This window comes from Achroia grisella, unplaced genomic scaffold, assembly GCF_030625045.1.
Source record: "Achroia grisella isolate CSIRO2021 unplaced genomic scaffold, CSIRO_AGI_Agris_v1 utg319, whole genome shotgun sequence".
NCBI lineage: Eukaryota > Metazoa > Arthropoda > Insecta > Lepidoptera > Pyralidae > Achroia > Achroia grisella.
The window spans coordinates 323,556-345,415 of NW_026712795.1; the positions used below are offsets into that span (position 1 = coordinate 323,556).

Below are 21,860 nucleotides of genomic sequence, written 5' to 3' on the forward strand. Positions count from 1 at the left end.
TTACGCTACGCAAGGAATGACAACTACTCTCACTGAAAAATTAGTAAAATAATAGACTAAACCAAGTAGAGTGGAACGTAATTTACGGCAAAATTTTGACTGAAAGTATTGCTATCGCGCTAGGGTGAGCGAAATGCAAGGTCTCTGAATAGAGATGACGAGAGAATGAATGCTGAAGAATAACTAAATGGTAATTTTATCTTGTAGATGCATTCCCCTTAACACGTTAATGTTTGTTTGTTAGTTTCAGCATATGTTTTAATTTAGTAGATTGTTATTTTTTTATATATTATTTTATGACGCCTCTTCGTGTTAGTACTGCAATTTATTTTATATTACGTTTCTATCCGTGAAAACCTGTAAGTGGCCGTTCTGATTTAATTATGTTTGTAAAAAGCCTTAGTTTTCCGAAAATAAATAAATCAACATCTTGGTTTTCATCAATGGCAACTTATTACGAATAGTATCGCTTAGGGATTCCATGGGAGTCGCATCATTATCTTGATACATGTGACAGGATTGTAATTCCATCATAGGCATCACAAAATTCCATCCTGTGGTTCGCCATTCCATTCACACAGAATGAAATAAATATTCGTACGACTGTATTCCCACATCACCAATGTCGTTGGTTATATTTGAAATCAACATGATAGGGAGCGAAGGTATGGCGGTAGTTTCGCTTCAGATTAGTACAAAACTAATTTATATTATAATTATTATAGATGTTTCCATTACCGGAGAGTAATTAATAATAATAATAAACCTGGACAATTCACACAACGTAATCTAGTCCCAAGCTAAGCAGTGTTTGTGTTATGGGTACTAGACTTATATAAATACATAGATGCTTTTTTTTGTGAATACATACGTAATATACATAGAAAACAAACCGATACAATCATACATATGAATACAAATGTTGGTACCGTGCGAGGATACGCACCCGCGATCATCGGAAGTGAAGCGGTGTGCTAAACCCCTACACCACCGAGACCGACATCTATACATATAAATAAAATTGGAGTGTCTGTTTGTAATATGGAAAAAACCGTGTTTTACTACATGCATATGAATATAAATAATATGGTACCTACATACACCAAAATAAGTTTTTACAATTTTTGTGTCTGTCTGTTTGTCCGGCTAATTTTTGACGGGACCATTTTTGGCAGGTAGCTGATGTAATAAGAAGTAACTTAGACTACTTTTATTTTAGAAAAATTCATTTATGTTTAAAATAATAAAGTTACATTCCACGCGGACGAAGTCGCGAGTACAGCTAGTTAGAATATATAATAGTCTAATTGAAACCCATTTTTTATACTAAGATGGTGACTAACGATCTGACGGTAAATGGTTAGTGTGCCCGAAACACCAGGGGTATCAAGTGCGCGTTGACTATTCTTAAGAAGCTTTAATATACCCTTCTTGAAAAACCCCATGCTACAGTCTCTAGACAAAATCATTACGTCACAATACTCTCAAGTAATAATTAATTTGTATCTAAAATTGTCTGCATGAATAAATTACTGGTTCTGACCTAAAACAAAAATAAAACTGTTGATGAATCGGTTATTATATTAATTAGAGTACTGCTTATTTTGTAATTTAGAGTGATCTCGAACTGGTTTGCTATGTTAATATAAGTCAGTAATAAGTTTAATTATATACTACATACGTACGTGCACTCCCTCTTGAAACAGTTATTACGAGTAGCTGCCAGGTTTCGTAACGTGGGAATCTGTGTTATTCGAAGCAATTTTCCAGCGCCGTCACAAAAAATATCCACCTAGGTGTGATAATGAATAAATTAAAACAAGGTACTTTAGTTATTGAGGTATTTGCCTTTATTTTCAAAAGAAGGCGATTTACTATTATGGATAGACTTATCATAGTATTTATATTTTTACATGGAAATTGTCATCACATTAAACCGTCATTAATCTAGGCCATTTATCAGTATCAACAATGAGTAATATGTCATTTCGAAAAAATACAACCATTCTGTATATTAATCTATTTTAATTCATTGACACAGACCGACTATCGCATCGGAGAAGTATTTTTTTAAAAAAATCTTATAAATAATATACAAAATAATACAAATATTAATTCGCTTCTCGACAAAAAAATGAGATTTAACATTATCATAACATTAAACTCCAATCGGGATAAAATTCGTGATTACCTTTACAACGTGAGTCCGATTCGATTCTTTACAGAAAAATAAATATACAATATGCGACTACACAACCAATGATTGCTTTTGCGAGTTCAGCACTTCTCGTCGGCGAGAACGTCGAGCGTGAACCCGAGATCGAGCACGGCGGGCGGCGGCCGCTTCGGGTGCTTCAGCGAGCCGCCGCCCGCCCGCGGCTTGTGGCCCGCCGCGCCCGCCACCCCCATGGGGCTCACGTGGCCGTTCAGCGCGTGTCGCACCTCACTGCCCCCGAAAAGTTCGCTCAACGTCTGTTGCACCTCCTTATTGCCGCCACTGGTAGCACTACACGTCACTATAAGTTTACGCACTTCTGGCTTATTCGTTTTACTAGCGTTCATATGCACACTTTTCGATAACGACAGGGTGTTCTGATTGTAATAATAATTGTTCGTGGCACCCGTCGATTTGCACTGCGACCGCGACAGAGAAGACTTTATGTTACTCCGAACGGTTGCAAATTTTTTTCCTAAGGTGATCGCGCCGCCCGCATGCGATGCGTTGAAAGTACAGAGAGCGAGCGGCCGCGGGCAGGAACTATACCAGCAGACGTCGGAAGGGACTAGAGGAGGCGGGCCCTCGTCTGGCTTCTCGTCTATCCTCGCGGGCGGCGCGGCGTCTACGGGCGGCGTTACACTTAATATGGGCACGGTGGTTGGGATTTCCGCGTCGTCCGGCATCATAAAAGGGTCCGTCGTTAGCGGTTGACTCAGCAGCGAGGTAATACTCGACGTGTCCGGCAGCACAGAGTTGGGGTCGTCCACTCCGAGCAGGCTCTCGTAGATGGTCTCCACGTGCACCTGTTGTTCGGCCGTGAGCCCGTTGAATGTGCTGAGATCTAACGAATTGACTAGGGGCGGTGGGAGGTTGTGGGGCACGGTGGCGGCTGGCATGGCTGAGGCCGGAATTGAAGGCGGCGCAGGAGGGTGAACGACGTGCGGCGCGGCAGCCGAGGCAGCGGCGGCGGCCGCAGCCGTCGCGCCCGCATCTCGAGACGCCCGGTGCTCTGCCAGAAGCGTGTCGAATGGCTTCGACCGGCCCTCTACAGTCCTTCTTAAGGACAAAGCGTGAGCCTTACATGTCAGGGACCTAGTGCAAGGTTTCGCGTTCTCCACGGTGACCACACCACAGTGTTTATTCGGATCGTATTCTCGTAAATTAAATTTCGTTTTACTTGTTTTTGATCTAGATTGTGACTTGGTAGAGGGTGTGCTCGGCGTCGTCGCCCGCGGTTTTAAAGCTTGCGTACTATGAACATTTACATCTATCACAGATGGTAGCATTGGAGAGGTATTCGGTGCAAACTGAATATTGTTTAAATCTGTATCTGATAATGTATATGAGGACAGACTTTGTGTGTGTAATTGGCCATACAAATCTTGTGATTGTATAGGATCGGTGGTTTGTGGAAAGTTTATCTCTTGCATATTACCTATATCTCTTATAATGTTCTTCCAGTCTGCAGCATTTGTGATGTCGTCAGCACTCTGAATACCTTCAGAGTTCATAATAGCAAAAATATCATCAGTTATATTTTCACCAAGTGGCAAGTCATCCGTGTCCTGTATACTGACTACAGGTAACTCTCCACTTTCTACACACACTTGTACTTCCCCAGTCACCGCTGAGGATGTACTTGCTTCGTCTAGGTATTGCAATTCAGGTTGCGGTACGACTATCCTTGATAGTGGGGCAGTAGCATTATGAACTGGTGATGTCTCCATCTTCACTGGTATCAAATCTACAGGTAAGGGTGGAGCTTCCTTTTTATGCCGGCTTCGGTTTCTGAGTGTGGTGGCTGGCGGCGGCGGCGGTAGTAGGGGGTCCATACCAGAATGAGAGTCGAGCAAATGTCTGTAAGCCGCACTACACTTCACTATATCACCACACATATGACAGACAGCTGCATTTAAATTGTCCATCTGTGGAAACAGTCCATGAAGGCTCATGCTCTCATGTTTGAGGCGGTTGAGGCCCGCGCGCCTGTACCGGCCTCGCTCCGACGTCTTGTACGGATGCGAGTCGTGCCCCCGTCGGGCGGACACGCCGCCCTTCTCCACCGCCGCCGGCGTCGTGAACACTTCATCGTCCTCCCGCGGTAACACATGCCCGATTTCACTTATCCACTGGTCCCATGGTTTTTCATTACACTTCACAGGGCTTACTATCTTCGATGCGAATGGAAAGTCGCCGGACATATTTCACTTTTCACTGTTAACCTGGTGAAGAAACACGCGCGCGAGCTTACGGATTTCCAGCCATAGCGGGACAGGAATCACCTCGCTCCAGTAATAGGTTATTATCCCATATCTGCTTTGATATCGCTGCCGTCGAACGCACATTCAGGGTCACATTGTACCGCGATTGTTTACCTCATTATTTACATTCACTGATATAAAACTTATTCTGATTGTTTCAGCTTTTATATTTACAGGGACAGATGATCTATTTCACTGACAGCTGATTATGCAGATTGTAAGTTTTTCTCCACCATGAAACACTTCCATCTGTCGATGATGATTACGATAAAGTTGCTGACGTATAAATTGATTAATAATCTTGTTAATTAAGCGTTATTTATGTGATATTAAACTTGTATAACACAAATAAAATGTCTAAAATTTCTGTTTGGTTGGTTGTAATTTACTATAGAAAGCATCAACACTTTTTTGAGTATTTGTAAAGACCATTGTACTCTATGGTCATTCAATTTAGTGAATGACTGTGACGTGACGGGATGGTATTCTGAATCTAACTGTACTGTGTTTGATGATTCCAAAATGTAATTAGGTTTAATATATATATATTTTTAATATAAATACTAAACTGACTATGTATAAATACTAATTACTTTATGCTGCTAATAAAATACTTGATAACGACCAATGGATTTAAGAATAAAAAAGAAATAAAGTGTACTGATTCCTATAACGAGCACTGTTTAATACTTTTTTGGGAAACGAGTTTCAATCTACTTATTATTGATGTGAAAAATACTATATAATAACCGTTTTTCTTAATTAATCTATTATTTATCCATTTTTAATACAGAATGCCATGTTCTACTGCTAATGTAATTATAATTTTAATGTACCATTATCAATGAGATAATCGTAATATATAATTAAAAAATAAATAACATGGATACACTACTAATCTAAAACAATTACTTTAGTTATTGTTATGAGATGTCCGTTTAGTCATTTTGTGGTTTAGTTTGTGATACAGTGTAATCAATGAGGTAATAACTCTATGGTTTAGTTTGTTTTTCACAGGACTTAACAAAACGAAAGTAATTTGGTTTGCGATGTCAGTTAGTCAACTGAGTTGACAGTTTGACACATTTTCAAGACATTTCACCTGCTAAACTTCAGTTAAGATAAATTGCATAAATTATTTTTATATATTTATTGCCTGAACTGCATTTATAAATAACGGAAGCGAAATACACATAATTGTTGAATAACATGCAGTGACTCGAGTATGTCTGGCGATTTTCAGTGCCATAGTATCACGTGCCGGCGACTCGATGTGGCTCAAAAGCCTTTGCAAATCCATTCTATTTGGTTTACCCATTGGAGTTACCATCCTTGATACCGTGGGATATGTCGCTAGAGTCGAAGGAATATCTATGCAACCAGCCCTAAATCCAGAATCTACGAACACAGACTATGTCTTTTTATCGAGATTGGCAGTGAAAGATTACGAAATAAATCGAGGTGACATAATATCGCTAGTTTCACCCAAGGATCCAAATTTGAGGATGATTAAACGCGTCGTAGCGCTACAGGGTGACGTTGTGAGCACACTAGGTTACAAGAATCAGTATGTGAAAGTTCCAGATGGTCATTGTTGGGTTGAAGGTGACCATACTGGTCACACTCTTGATAGTAATACATTTGGACCGCTATCTTTAGGGTTAATAAATGCTAAAGCTTTGTGCATTGTGTGGCCACCGCAGCGATGGCAGAGACTGGAAACTAAGATTCCAGACCATAGGAAGCCAGTTAATTATCACACTATTTAGTGTTTTTAATTTACAATTGGAATTTTATAGTAGATTGAAGTGTTGTTACTTAATGAAACGATGTATAACAATGTTATGTACTGGTGACTATAAGCTTAGCATTATTTTTCATTGCAATAAATTACACATTTTACTGTGTAAATAAACATGTAAATTATTTTTGTAAATTTTCTTTCTAGTCTTGTTTGGTACGGGAGTTCTGTATAAACAGTGACAATGCAATTTTTAAAACATTGTACTAAATGATATAAAGCTAAGATCTTATATTAAATTATTTATACTACAAATTATAGGTACTGTCATGAAATTGGACAAATAAATTTTTGTTAAACTAATACTTATTATTTCTATATTAACTAAAAACATTTATGTTCTTTTTATTTATTTAATGTCAACTAATATAACAATGAATATACTATCATTCCTTTGAATATTTATTGCATATTCATTAGACCTTGATTTTCTAATATTCTTATGATTCTTTCATAGGAAATCCCCCTTCGTATTATATTATAATAGCCAACTTTGGATAAATCTATAACAGTGGATCCCGTTCTATTCTGATCCAGACCTCTACTCAATACTCCTCCATCAAACACTGCACCCAAGTGACTGTACAAATGTTCAAATTCCTTTATTGATAAAGTTGATGGTTCATTGCTAAAATTGGCACTAGTTAATGCAACAGGCATGTTAAAGGCTTCTGTTACTTTATTCATAAAGCTGTGGTTTGGTATTCGTATTCCAATTTTTGTTGTGTGTGGGTTAAGATATGGGTTATTCAAATGCTTTGTTTTCTCCAGAACTATTGTTACTGGTCCAGGGAGTAAAGTGTGTAGTAAATTATCACTCAAATGTCCAGCTTCACCCCATTTTCTTACATCAGGAATAAAAGTTACACAAATTGCTACTGGTTTGGCTGAATCTCTACCCTTGATTGTGTACAGCTTCTTTATAGCATCAGGACAGTTTGCGCTGCATGCTAATCCATATATTGTGTCTGTTGGAACTGCTATTACTTGTCCATTTGCCAGAAGTTCCGCAGCTCTGGCACAGGATGTTTCATTGGTACATGAAATTATGTCAGCCATTTTGTCAATCATCATTTTTGTTGATACACTTTCATGTCTAACTAATTTGATTCTTAAATGTTTTAATAAATTCATACTTAAGTACACAACACTATTAACAGTTTAGTTTTTTATTAAATTAATTTAAAAATAAGAAATATAAAATTATATTAGTCACGCCAGTTGTGAGCACATTTATGGTTACAACAACGATAGAAGGTAGTCATTGGCTCATCAGCGGATCGAGTTTGAAGTTGCATGAAGAATGCTCTACCATGAGAACATTTGGGGCATACTGCATCGGTGGAGTCTACGTTTTCCCAAGCAGCTGCGCCGCCCATAATATAATCGAGCTCCTGGAAATTAAAATAAAATAGGATAAATATATTAAATATTGTGAGTGTAAAATATGATGAATTTGTTATGTTAACTTGTTACCTTTAACTTCGGGAATGTACGGGAGTACACTTTTTTCCTGATATTATAAACATACGGGCATGTATTGCAGGCGTACCTAAGTCCTCGCTCCGGGCGTTCTTCTACCATCAAAATATTTGCACATGTTGGACAGAATAACATTACATCAGCCAACTACAAACAATATTATGTGATTCTTACAAATTATTATTTTTATTTGCAGATTTAATAAAAGACGAACATTTTAATATTAATATTGGCCGTTCCCTAAAACAGGGATATAAATTAAATAACGTGTAATTGAATTAAATGTAACTAACCTACAAAGACCGCGATTTAGATTTTTAATCTTGAATAAAAGTGAATGCAAAACTTATTTTGGAGGTTATCTTTTTTCTCTGTCTCAATCTTAAATTTTTATTTTTTTTTATTCTAAAGGCAAGTTTTCACTTTTATAATAAATTTGTACAAGATGATTGTAATTCATTTGGTGCAAAGCGAATGGATTTTTTGGGTCCAACAAAAGAAAAATTAGCCTAAAAACAAATAAAAATTGATAAAACGTTGCTTTTAGGCTTTTTGATATATTTTCTACATCATAGAGTTATACTTACTCTGTGACGCCAAAATTCTGTGTAATGGACAATTCAAAAAATCATTCGTTCTTGTCAGAATTAGACTGACAGATGGCAATCAAAATTTAAAACTTGTGTCAAGTCGTGTGTCGAGTGTCGGCTGTACGAACGGCTGACTGTGCCGTTACCTTTTGGGTGTGTTTATCGAGTGATAACAGGTTTTTTTTATAATTTCAAGGCAAAAGTGTATTTAAGACCCGCGCGATTTAAATATATTATTTGAAAATGTTACGATCTGTGTTGGATGCATTTTGGAATGAGGATGTGTGGTTACCGCCGAACACTACTTGGGACGATATTGCTCCAGGACCTGATAAAGAAGTGGTATATACAGATTACAGGCATCTTCTGTATCCGATACCACTAGCACTTGTGGTTATAGCCATCAGGCATATACTAGAGAAGTAAGTTTTGCTAGAATTCACAAGTATGCCATTTTCTAGCGTTTCGCTTAATGATCTTGTCCAATTTAGTGAAATTACCTTTGTGTAATAATTCGATTTTTAAAAAGTATTTCATACAGATTTATAAATGTTTTTACAATGAAAATATTTTTTTATCTGTATATAATACTTTTTCAGCGCTAAATAGGCAAAAGTATTAAAACTATTTACGATATCATACATTCTTAGAAACATCTTCCGTCATTAGTAGCACTAATTAACACTAATATACACAAATGTAATGTACATGAGGAAGTAATTCTGTACAATGGTGTAAGATACTAGCTTTATCCAGTTTTTGTTCTGTAATTAAATTCAGTTTGAGAGATTTATTAAAAAAATATTTAAAATCATTTTAGAGAACTATTAAATACAAATTTATTATGACAGAAATGTTTGTTCTGTTTTTAATAGTTTTAATTTTTATATTTCATGTAATATAAAATTAACATATTTTTTTAAATGATTAGTATTAAATGCCTGTCATTTATGTTAAGGTAATTTTTCATTTATGATTTAGACTCCAATATTCATCTAAGTATTTAATGTTACTAAAATTATATTTGTTTTTATTATGTATGATTACTTATATATCTCCAATAAAATAATATATGAATATTAAATATTTATTAAGTTGTAACATGCTATAAATAATAAAAGTTATTGAAATAATTTATAGTCATCTTGCACTCATATATATTTTGTATGTTTGTCCCCAAGAATATCAAGTAAATTTTAGAAACATCCATAAAATTTCCTTAGATATGGTAATCTAATATTTTCCCTGACACATTAAATATTTTGTTTCAGATACTGGTTTGCACCATTTGGCAAATCATTAGGAATTAAGAATACAAGACCAAAGAGAGTCCCATATAATCCCAAATTAGAAGCAGCCTACCAGAAATCATCTAAGATAAAGCATAAACAGGTATGTTTTATGTGAACTTTATATTATTTTACTAAGTAAAATAAACTGAATGTTTACATTGGTAAACTGTAATTCATTAAAATGACTGTCTCTATACAAATATTAATTATATATCATATATATCAATATCTATTATATAATTGAGTAATTGGTTTAGGTTTTGAAAACAATTAAAATATGTTTTATTTAAAAACAATATTTTATCAAATATCACTTGAGTGACTGAATTACAGTGTATGAGTAAAAGAACAGCTCTGTGATAGTTAACATATTTTAATGTATATTATTAAATAATAATGGGCAATACATATAAATATATACAATTATATTCTATAATTGGTTGTTTCTTGACCTCATAATATTATGTTTTAATAGTCTATAAGTTATTACAGTAATATTTATAGTATTTCAATAATATTTATAGTAGCTATAATAATAACTACTTTTGTGTATATATTATATTACAAAGAATATATTGTTTATAACTATTAAAAAAATTGGACTCATAACTATGCAACATTTCTGTATTAATATAAATTATATTTCAATCACAGTTAATTTTTCAATAACTAACTACATTTTTTTAATGAATAAACTTTAAATTTGCCAAACATTGATAACTTTCAGGCTAAACCTTTATCTTATCAATTTCTTTTGAAAAAGAGATAATACACTATGTACTATGTATATCATTGGTATTTCATGGGAAATCAATTATCATTATGTTTAGAACACTTACAAAAGGAAATCACTCGAAAATATTAAACACCTTCCTAAGTGGGTATTACACTATAATATACACTGCATACCATGTAGGCGATAAACCATCGTAATATATAAAATTATAAATAAAACTACAAGCATATCTAAGCTCTGTATATTAACGAGTTTAGGAAAAGTCATAAATTAATTATAATGAAACAGTTCATATTGTAATAAAAATATATATTAGTATTTAATAAAACAAACATATTTTTCTGTTACGGTTAATAGTATTTATTGCAAGCAATATAAAGGATGAAAAGTATTGTAATCGTAGATTATGCAGTAAAAAAAGAGTGACTAAATTATTCCTTAGATCGTTATTTTTAAAAATGTCTAAAAAGATTGCCAATCGAATCACCATAAAAATAAAAAAAAAACATTTCCCTCCAATTATTGTTTAGCCGTTGCCGCGCTTTCAATCAATATTAATACTAAGAGGTAGGTTATAATCGGAAATAATCAATAAATCACGAAAGAGGCATAGTAAAAAACGACGTTTCAGTTTCGGTCGTAATTTCGGCAAATTCGCCGCAGAAACACACGCTAAGGTTAAAATTTCGTATATTTGCAACGTTAGGCAAGCGAAATGAATTAAATATAGAGTGTCTAAAACCAGTAGTCATATTTTGTTTAAGTGCTTTAAAAATCCTATACAGATGGCCACATTTTTTTTTAAACCACAGTGGTGGTAATCTATTATACGGCCTATCTGACGGTAAACGGTTACCGTTGTAAGGCATCAGGAGCGCGTTACAGATCCTTAATAGAAATAGAAATAATCTTTATTCAAATAATATAAGCACTTTTGAATGTTCACATTTTTTTTATTCCACCGCTCATTCAATGAATGCTGACTCATCACAAGAAGAATGAGCAAGAAAAGGAAGAAGAAAGTAACCTTAATATAACTTCAAAGACTTACATGAAGCTTTCCGAATGTACGGTAGAATAAAAAATACTATATGACTATTCAGTTTATTTCATTGAAGATTGTTTCTTTTTCTATTTCCTCATGCTGTAGTCTCTAGAGAAAACATCGGCAGATAGTTAATTCCAAATTATATGTATGTGTGGGAGGAAAATTCTCTAGAACCGGACTTTCCGTGACTACTTAGGTTTCAGAGTGTGAGAATGAATCATCAATGCATATAATTGACGACCTCGGTGGTCTAGTGGTTTAGCACACCGCTTTACGTCCGATGGTCGCGGGTTCGATTCCTCGCACGGCACAAACATTTGTATTCGTGAGTATGATTGTTTGTATCGGTCTGGGTGTTTTCTATGTATATATGTATGTATTTACGAAAAAAAAATTATATCTATGTATTTGTATCAGTTGTCTAGTACCCATAACACAAGCTTTAGCTAGCTTAACTTGGGACTAGATGGCGATATGTGAATTGTCCTGAGATTATTATTATTATTAAATATACATTTATTATATTTAATTAAATATATTTTAAAAGAATATAATTATAGTTTCTATAGTTTCGGTTTACCGCGGAAACACGCTAAGGCCGGGACTACACTATTGCTAGTATTAGCAATTGTACAAATATTGAGTGTGTAAGTTGTCTAACCAGCGGTGAAGTAGATATTTTGCATAACAAGACCCTTTCAGGTGGTCACACTATCCTAAGTCCATAACAGAATTTATTAATGTAAGTCAAACCTCAGCACATTGCATTGTGAAGTTGAATGCTACCTCCGAGCATGCTATTTATTAAATAAAAACCATACCTAATATGTTAGGCACTCTAATAACGGTTAGTTCGAATAGAGTATTTATAATTTCACCTTAGTACAATAATACCATTGTGGTTTTACCAGGAATTTCAGTCATTCTAACATTGTACATTGTTAGCAATGGGGACATTAGTCCACATTACTAACAATCCCCTTCTACCTTATAGCAGATTAGTAATATTTTTAAATATTACTAATATTATATTCATCTAGAATATGGAATGATGCACCTGCCTGAGAATGATAGGATGAGCATGAACCCAGGTCCGTAAGACCATTGTGAATGACTAGCGTTCGATTTATAAAATTTAAAACTAGAATTTCTTTAAGACTGTATCAGAAACATTGTGTTTTTTATAGTGCATAATAAGTGTTTGCATGTTTATTGTTAGTATATATGGCTACATGTATTTTCCCGACTATTTCGACTAAAGAAAATCTAAATTTATTGTGCGTACTTTGTAACATATATTTAGCTGTCTATAACTATTACTAACTGCTCTATATCTACTAATTTCTATAACTACCAAGTTACTTAATAGTACAAAAAAAAATCTTACCCGAATACGCATTTTTATATAAATAGTTACATAGATACGTATAATAACTATATGAGAAGAGAAAAAGGTGTAAGGTCCACAAAAAAGAGGGTCATTACCCAGTAACTTGTAAAAGTATTTTCTCATAATAAACATTTAATAATTATAAGAAGTCATAAGATAATAATTTGTATAGGAAAAAATTACATAAAAATACGCTCTTAAGAAATGAATGCGTAGAATATTTTTAATTCTCGATCTAAGAGCTTTATTCCCTTTATTATTTTCAGTATATAAAGAATTAATCGAGCAAAAATGAAAAAATATAACGTGATACCTTTGCTAGTTTCTAAGTTGTTATATCCAAGATATATACCGAATAATAGAAACAAAATGGAGTTGTGATATGGTAAAATTATGAACTGCTGCTATCGTAGACTACGTCAGAGATAATAAGTAATAATAATAACTCCAGGATAATTCACACAATGCCACTAGTCCCAAGCTATACAGAGCTTGTATTATGGGTACTAGACAACTCATAGATTTAACTACGTTTTTTGAAAACACATACATAATATAAATAGAATACACCGAGACCGATACAAACAATGATACTCATGAATACAAATGTATGTACCGTGCAAGGAATCGAACCCGCGACCATTGAAAGTAGAGCGGTGTGCTAAACCGCTAGACTGCGCCGCTTTATTTCAGAAAAGACAGCTGAATATAATTGAATAATGTATTTGGACAACGAATTAACTGCAATGTGTAATAAAATTGCACTAATTGGTTAACCGCTCATCTGCGAAGGAACCAACATAAATATTTTTTTGTATTTTGAAATATCAGTTTCAAAAATTATTGGATTGAAATTTCAGTTTCAAAAATTATTGGATTGAAATCTCAGTTTCAAAAATTATTGGATACTCCACAGATGGGCCCAAACCCCCATCAGTGAGAAGTCCTAGAATTGGTCTCACAGATGGGACGTTAATTACATTTTGATAGCTAACAACGAAAGGTTAACTTGAAAAATATTGTCTATTCATTATTTCCATCGTCCATTCACAATTTCAATTGTTCAATACATTTATTATTCAATTCAAATGGACCGTTACATAATTTTGTTGTAGTAATATGTGTATGTAGATAATTATTAGTGTTTATTAATGCTTGATAATCCTATAACTGTGCTTCCTTTTTTTCCAGTTGTATTTGAGCGTGGACGAGGTAATTGTTACACAATATGCACATAATCATAGAATAAAGTAAAATCGTAGAATAAAGGTAGATATGGCGAGCATGGAACGTTATTTTATTTATTTACCAGCTGTGAAATTGTTAGCCTATATGTAATTATGATGTATAAGCTATACTACTGTGAAGTTTCATCGTTTTTATACACACGTTTCTGTACCGATATGAACGCCAACCCGGTCAAGAAGGCGCCAAACGTCAAAATGGAAATTGGCTTAATGTCACAAAAAAATATTAATCACTTTGAATGATATCATACACTATCTGGTCCGCGCAACTTCGACTGCATCACTTACACTATATTTATCATTATATATCTCGTAATTTACATAATATCTTTTTAAACTATAGTCATTGAGTTATTTTATGTACAAGCTACATTACTATAGAGTTTCAACAAAATCCGTTCCGTAGTTTTTGCGTGACAGAGTAACAAACATCCATCCATACTCACAAACTTTCGCGTTTATAATATTAATAAGATTTATTAAAACTTTGATGCAGAAATATAAAAATAAAGGTATACATGGCAGACTTAACAACATAAGGTATTTTCTACCAGTCGACCATAGAGCAAATGGAGTTTAGTGGACGCATATAAGTAAATAACATGAAATGACACCCCTGGTGTTTCAGGCGTCCATAGGCTACGGTAACCGTTTAGCATCAGATGGGCCGTATGCTTGCTTGCCATCTATGTGGTATAAAAAAAAACATGAAATAAATATAGTAAAAGGTAGTAGATACATATATAATAAAATTTTAAACGTTATCTATCGCGCAATCTTTAGTCTTGATTGTGTATCAACGTTATTATTATATATTAAGTCTAGACAGCTCAAAATAGGAGCATTGATTTATTTTTAACTACCTATCCGACCCGGCTATGTATTATAGATACAAACCTTCCTCTTGAATCACTCTATCTACAGTTAAAAACTGCATAAAAATCCGTTGCGGAGTTTAAAAACTCTGAAATAGACAGCGCAGGCTACTTTTTTTTATACTAAGTAAAAACGTATACATCCGTAGTGAGAGAATTATTGAAATTTTCACTAAATTAATAATTATTCAAGATTTTATTGTAAATAAATCCTCCTAATAGTATAATATTAATATCGGACCCCCTAGATAATTTTCTCCTTGACACCATACGTTCGAAGCCGTAGCAACAGCTAGTCGCGTAGTTGCTAATTTGATAAACTTTAAGACTTGATTATAAAATAATTTATCTGTACAAATAAATAAAATTGAAGCGTCGGTTTGTAATTTAAGCTAACAGCTTTTCCCTAAATGCATATGAAAGTATATAAGTACATACAGTCCTACTAAAAAAAAATATTTAAAAAATTCCTTATTTGTCTGCTAATCTCTCAAATGATTGGGCCGATTCTGAGGAAACTTTCGCTCGTTACTTTTATTTAAGAAATTTTATAATTTGGTTTAGTTATCAGCCCACTTGGTGCCAGGTGTTTGACAGTTGTCGTCTAACTAACATAAATAGCATTTCTAAAATCATGTTTTTTTATGACCGTGGTAGCCCTCATCCGTTGTCATTCGGGAGAGTAAGTGTTATCTTACTCTCCCGAATGACAACGGATGATGTCCCGGTATCCTTTAATGTCACTGCCGTATCTCACCCATTAACCGAAACACAGCTTTCAAAGCAAGCTGCTTGACGGCAGAAATAGATACAAAAAACATTATTACCAAATCTATTACTAAAAATTTAAACGCTTATAGGGGCAATGGGGCTACTTTAACCTACACCCGGGTCACAAGTATCGGGAACTGCTCGGAGTTTCCCTCTGTTACACGATGGATCTGGCACCCGCACGGTGAATCCATGGGTTGCTAAGAAGTTAGTTTCTATTAGTTAAGTGTATTTGTATGCATAAAATTAACGTATTATGACATACGTTTCTTTAATGACACGCTAATTACACATAATAAAAGACAATTGTAGACTTTATAATCGCGCCAGATTAAGTGTTTATCTGTCATTAAATCGTAGGGCATGACAAGGCGTGTTCCATTTTTAAATTTCAGTTTGCTCTCGATTTCGTAACGAGTTGTCTCTACGTACTCTATGCTCGCCATTAGTCTGACCGCACCTTTATTATCATATCGCTACATTATCACCATAGACATTTTGCTTGTTCATTTTTTTTTTTAAATATTCGACACATTTGGATATTACGCACGATGTTGTACTAACCGTAGTTGGCATTGGAGTTTTATGTATTTTTATTTATTTATGCTATCTTTTCCTTCCTGCATTATTTCTAACTTGTTATGATAAATTTATGCTCATAATACCATATCATACAGTAACATACAGGCGGTTCCCGGTGGACTTAAAGTAAGTATATATAATTTACTTTTTAAATTTTTAGCGCTAGCTGTTACCCGTGGCTTCATCTACTGTTTATACAAATTTTCTTCCTATAAATTGTTTTTAAGATGAAAAATAACCTGTGTCGTATCTTATGATACAATTTATCTTCACGTCCTCTTTAATCATCAGTATGTTTCGTGTGAAACTGTATCGAAACGACAGACAAACACACTTTCGCTTTTTTAATACTAGCTATTTCTTGCGACATCGCCTGCATACTCTTTTATCACCTATTTCATCCTTTCCCAGATTATGTTTTGAGATAAAAGTCTATATTCGTTCTAGGGATACAATTTATATATATGTCAAATTTCATCAATATCTGTTCTGAACTGATTCCGAACTGACAGTAGGCCACTTTCGCATTTATAATGTCAGTATGGATAAGTAATTGTGCTTATATGCAATCACAGGCTATATTCGTTTTATGTATATCTTACAATTTAGTTCTTAGACCACAGATCATACCCGGTATTTATTTTATGACGGTACCCGGTATATAATTAGGCTACGGTAACCCTTTACCATCAGATTGGCCGTATACTTATTTGCTATCATCGTAGTACCTAAAAAAATTATGTATATGTACGGTTCCTCCCAGTCAACAAATATGCTTAGTGGTTGGTGAGCCAATCGCATTATATGGAAGAATACATGTAGGTACGGGTTTTTAAGGGATGATTCTGATGTTAAAAGGCACTCGCCTGTGCTAACGATCGAACACGCGAACGACATAAATCATACGGTTTTATTTTACTACTATCGACCCAGGATTGTTTCATGTAACGAAATGGCAAACCAGCTGATCGTCTAGTTGACGGAACTAACACTCACCTATATACAAGAACGGGAATTGTATATAACGTTATAATGTTAATTCGAAAATTAGGGTAATTCGAAAATGGACTCGACATATTTTCACTCCTATACTAACACGTTGAAGACCACATTGAAAAATATTATTCTCTTATCTCTAAATCTTATTCTCACATAGGGACCGCCATTTTTTTATTCTTAACAGGCTGACTCGCGACTTCGTCCGCGTGGAATTTAACAAAAAAGCTAATTAGAGAATTTTTCTAAAAGTAGCCTAAGTTACTCCTTATTACATAAGCTACCTGTCAATAAAAGTTCCGTTAAAATCGGTCCAGGCATTTCAAAGATTAGCGGGAACAAACAAACAAAAAGACAGACAGAGACAAAAATTGTAATTTTGGTGTGGTAAAAAAAAACTATTATTTTGGTGTATTTATATTCATATGTATGTAGTAAAAAACGATTATTTCAATATTACAAACAGACACTCCAATTTTATTTATATGTATAGATTACGTGAGGCTATGTCAAATTATTATCTCTTCGTGGGACCAGCGAATGAAGTACTGTACAAAATTGAAATTTAAAGCATGCCCACAGGTGTACAAGCGGCCCCCAGGTTAAACATGTCAGGTTCCCACCCGTCAGCATCGGTAACGTTGTTGTGGGTCACCCACCGGTGGGCATGCGGTCTTTAACGTGTTAAATTAATGATTCAATTTTTAATATTATAAATTATGTATGGTGGGATAACTATTTTAAAAACGCTAATGTGGGGAATGGCATAAAAAGGTTGGGAAATACTGTTCTGAAGCCTTTGACCTTTAGAATGTCGACGCATGTCACGTCATACCTCTTATCCTGTAATTTCACTCTAAATTGCACCATAAAACCGAAATGTAGGTTACAAAATTGCCTGGTGGCTGAAATAGGTGAGATTGGGGGAAAATGATTGTTAATAATGTGAACTGATTACTCCATCGCTACCAATGTAACAAGTCAGGTTGACCTTTAAAGGATTACCTCTGGAAACCATCGTGTTAAATTCCTGGTGAATTTGTCACGATGGGCCGACTGACCTAACCTCATGCTCATCTTATCGTCCTCCAGTGTTGCTCTGTCAGCGTAAACCGTTAGCGCAGACTGGAGCACCGTTCTATAATCATCCATTAAAAAAAAGTGAGACTGAGGTAACAAATCAAATTACTTTTTACGGTCTACCTCTGCTATATATCAACCCCCTTTTATCCTGTAATGTCATTTTATTTAAATATACTAGTACAATAACTTCTATATATGCGGGTTGGTTCGCTCATTAAATCAATTGTCAATCTTAATATTAGTCACTTCATTTCGATATCAATTGATGTCGTAAACTTCAATAACTATTATTGGTTGTATATTAAATCAAAACGATAATAAATAAAAACAAAGCCCCTATAACAGAACATATTTAATTTATAAATATAGGAAAAGTTAACTATCCATTTGATATAAAACATAAAACTATAGTACTATAACTATATACTCGACTGACTTGACTGACTACTAGCAATAAGATTTGAAGAGCTTTGGCGACTTACTTTAGTAAGAGATTGTGGGTACTGTATTCTATCCCCCCCTCATTCCTCTCAACCACAATTAGTCTGTCGTCACTGGAGTCCTTTCGCAATCCGGAACTCCGGCCGCGAACTGCACTGAAGCCGTCCATGCTTAGGCGCGAAGTCTATCCGCCACTCCCAATGTCTTAAGCACTGTAATTTAAGGCCAAAATTTGCCCCGCCGCGGATATCCACTGAAGGAGTGCTCCATTCTAGGTGCCAGGATTCTATATCCGCCGTTCCTAGTCACAGAAATTTAGCCCTAGCGCGGAAGCCCATTGAATGAGCCACTTAGTGTAGTAGGCGCGAGAATTACTCCGCGGGTCACTCGCCGACTTGGAGCTTCGGATGCAAATCTGCCGCTCACAATGTTCAACCTTTTTTTTTAATTGGAGTAAACCCTCATGGAGACTTGACCACCACGGGGAGGCAAGCGGTACCGTGAGATTCCTACTCTCTAAAAACTCCAGCATCCAGCGTCATATATCGGAGCTGCGAGATCGACGCAGTAACGAATTTAGGGCCAAAATTAGCATATGTGGTTACGAACATAATTTATGTATGTACTTGGTTTACCTATACCACTAACGTTTCCGTTACTAAGTAAATAGTTCTCAATTGGAATTTATTATTTTTGGGTATTTTACTTTTTTAGGCTTTGGCTTGTGGTGATTCGCCTTCCATTTAATTCGAATTTATGTTTTTAGGTATTTTATATTTATTATTTGATATCTTCCCCTGAATTAGATTTTGATAATTCATTCTGCATTTTATAGTTCTAAGAGTGGAAATAAATCCTTACTTCCTTATATTACTAATATTGTAAGTGCAAAAGTAACTCTGTTTGTCTGTCGCGCACGCTTTCATGTCAAAACTACTGAAACGATTTTAATGAAATTTGTTACAGTGTAGTGAATTTTGATAAAGCCTATGTCTTTCCTATCTGAGTCCAAACCTTGAGAAAGGACATCATCATCATCATCATCATCATCATTAAGAATAATCGAATCTCTTGAAAAATAAGGTTAAGTTGCAGTCATTCTATATTAATTACTGAAAAATATACAACATTGTTTTTATTGTGTTCCTAGCTTAATGAATACAACAAACCTTGAATTGAATTTCTTAAGATGTTGTAGTTACATCATACTTTTTTGTTTTGGTCAAAGTCAGCGGCGGTTGAATGCAATTTGTAACCTTCGGATCACAATAACCTCACCAAGGTGTGCACAAAATAGGCAAGCTAAAATAGTGACAGTGGTATAGCGGTTTAGCAGCAACAGCTTTAGATCTGATGGTCGCGGGTTCGATTCATCGTACGATACATTTTATTCATGAGTAGGTTGTATTGTATTAATCTGGGTGTTTTCTATGTATATTATGTACGTACTTGTACGTGTATAGTAAGTTTTCAGTCCTTTAGCACTTATAAAATGCCAACGCGGCACCACACCAATTTTTTTACAGTAACTAACTAAACTCAATGATTTTCTGTTCATAGATAAGGCTAGTTGCCTATATCAATGTTTCACACTACTCATATTTTCTTTAAACAAGTGGTCTTACAATTACACGTAACGGAAAACACGATTGTCACCAAAAAGACCTATCTTTAGCTCATTTGCATGAACAATCTAGGGAAGTATATAAATTTGAAAAAGTATGAAACCCATTTGTAGTATAATGAATTTGCAGATTGCGAAAAAAATAATTGTATTTACTATATTACTAGAGTAATTATGTAATAATAACCAACTCGAGCGGAACGTAAATATTAACGACAAAATTTAGATTGACAGTATTGCTATCACGCTTTTGTAAAGGAATACTCGAGGTCTTTGAATAGAGATAGAATATGATGAATAGAATACTGAAAAATACCTTCATCGTAATTTTATAGCCTGGAAATTCCTCTTAATATAGGGACAGACAGCGATAGGGACTTTGTTTATACTATGTAATAATGATGATATAGTGACGTTATGATGATGATATGACGTGGCGACGCGTCATACCAACAGTGGGGTGGCGCAAATGTTACACAGGAAAATATCCCTTCTAAAAAAAGAATCAAGTATTATGACGGCATTTACTACATTATTTATAAAACTATTTTATTCTTTATAATGTATTATATTTTATTTTATTTTACTATTTACTAGCTTTCCTGCGACTTCGTCCGCGTAGAATTTAACTTTATTTTTCTAAAATAAAAGTAGCCTAAGTTACTAATAAGGCTAATCTCTGAAATGGTTGGACCGATTTTGATGGGACTTTTTTGGCAGGTAGCTGATGTAATAAGGAGTAATTTAGGCTACTTTTATTTTAGAAAAATAAAGTTAAATTTCACGTGGAAGAAATCACATGTACATCCAGTTGAAAATAAAATACTAATATTGACTGTCGATCTCGGTGGCCTATCGGTTTTGTTTCCGATGGTAGCAGGTTCTATTTCTCACACGAAGTTTTCTTATGTCACCATATTTCCTATGTTTGTGAAAGGTCTATTTAGGTCTTTCTATCAGTTTTTTAGTACCCATATTAGAGGCTCAGAGCTTGACACTAGATGGCGCTGTGTGAATTATCAATAAATATCATTATTTTATGCCAGTTGTAACTTCGCTTGAACATTACTCGTATTGTACGGCTCGTGCCATCGTATTTATGTAATTACTCATTATTTACTGTCTAGTGTTGTGCAATTTGCAAAGTAGTTGAGATGAGCGCTGTCAAAGATGAACTACTCAAACAAGTTAGCAGATCCCTCGTTCCTTAGTTCGTTGAATAAAATATTACGTTCCGTCCATAATAATATAAGTGAGAAAGTGTGTCGGTCTGTTATCTTTTCACGACTAAACGGCTGAACGGATTAAATGATTCATGAATATTTTCGTTTCAATATAGTATACATAATTTCGCGTATGACGAGGACGGATGTGTAACTCATCTAATTATCTTAAGAAACTGATAAAGTTGCTATTAATTTCT

At 34.6% G+C, this 21,860-nt stretch overlaps 5 protein-coding genes across 5 annotated transcripts in view; 2 read left to right on the forward strand and 3 right to left on the reverse strand.

Annotated features, from left to right (window-relative positions):
• Window positions 1-1,843: 1,843 nt before the first annotated feature.
• On the reverse strand, window positions 1,844-4,895 carry LOC131843541 (ataxin-7-like protein 1). Its single transcript, XM_059192210.1, has one exon. The coding sequence runs from the start codon at window positions 4,417-4,419 to the stop codon at window positions 2,278-2,280; it is 2,142 nt and encodes a 713-aa protein (XP_059048193.1). The 5' UTR covers window positions 4,420-4,895; the 3' UTR covers window positions 1,844-2,277.
• Window positions 4,896-5,520: 625 nt separating this feature from the next.
• On the forward strand, window positions 5,521-6,583 carry LOC131843535 (mitochondrial inner membrane protease subunit 2). Its single transcript, XM_059192201.1, has one exon. It carries the CDS (start codon window positions 5,751-5,753, stop codon window positions 6,246-6,248), a length of 498 nt encoding a protein of 165 aa, XP_059048184.1. The 5' UTR covers window positions 5,521-5,750; the 3' UTR covers window positions 6,249-6,583.
• Window positions 6,584-6,624: 41 nt separating this feature from the next.
• LOC131843534 (threonylcarbamoyl-AMP synthase) lies at window positions 6,625-7,513 on the reverse strand. Its single transcript, XM_059192200.1, has one exon. The coding sequence runs from the start codon at window positions 7,412-7,414 to the stop codon at window positions 6,683-6,685; it is 732 nt and encodes a 243-aa protein (XP_059048183.1). The 5' UTR covers window positions 7,415-7,513; the 3' UTR covers window positions 6,625-6,682.
• On the reverse strand, window positions 7,405-8,132 carry LOC131843536 (DNA-directed RNA polymerase III subunit RPC10). Its single transcript, XM_059192202.1, has 3 exons — window positions 8,056-8,132; window positions 7,757-7,909; window positions 7,405-7,674 (listed from the first exon to the last, which is right to left on the reverse strand). The coding sequence occupies exons 2-3, from the start codon at window positions 7,895-7,897 to the stop codon at window positions 7,489-7,491; spliced, it is 327 nt and encodes a 108-aa protein (XP_059048185.1). The 5' UTR covers window positions 7,898-7,909; window positions 8,056-8,132; the 3' UTR covers window positions 7,405-7,488.
• Window positions 8,133-8,473: 341 nt separating this feature from the next.
• Window positions 8,474-21,860, forward strand: part of LOC131843564 (ceramide synthase 6-like) — a 46,070-nt gene continuing 32,683 nt past the window's right edge. The window contains exons 1-2 of the mRNA XM_059192238.1: window positions 8,474-8,774; window positions 9,624-9,744. Of these exons, the coding sequence (XP_059048221.1) occupies window positions 8,596-8,774; window positions 9,624-9,744 (300 nt within the window). The 5' untranslated portion in view covers window positions 8,474-8,595. The remainder of the gene's footprint in view (window positions 8,775-9,623; window positions 9,745-21,860) is intronic.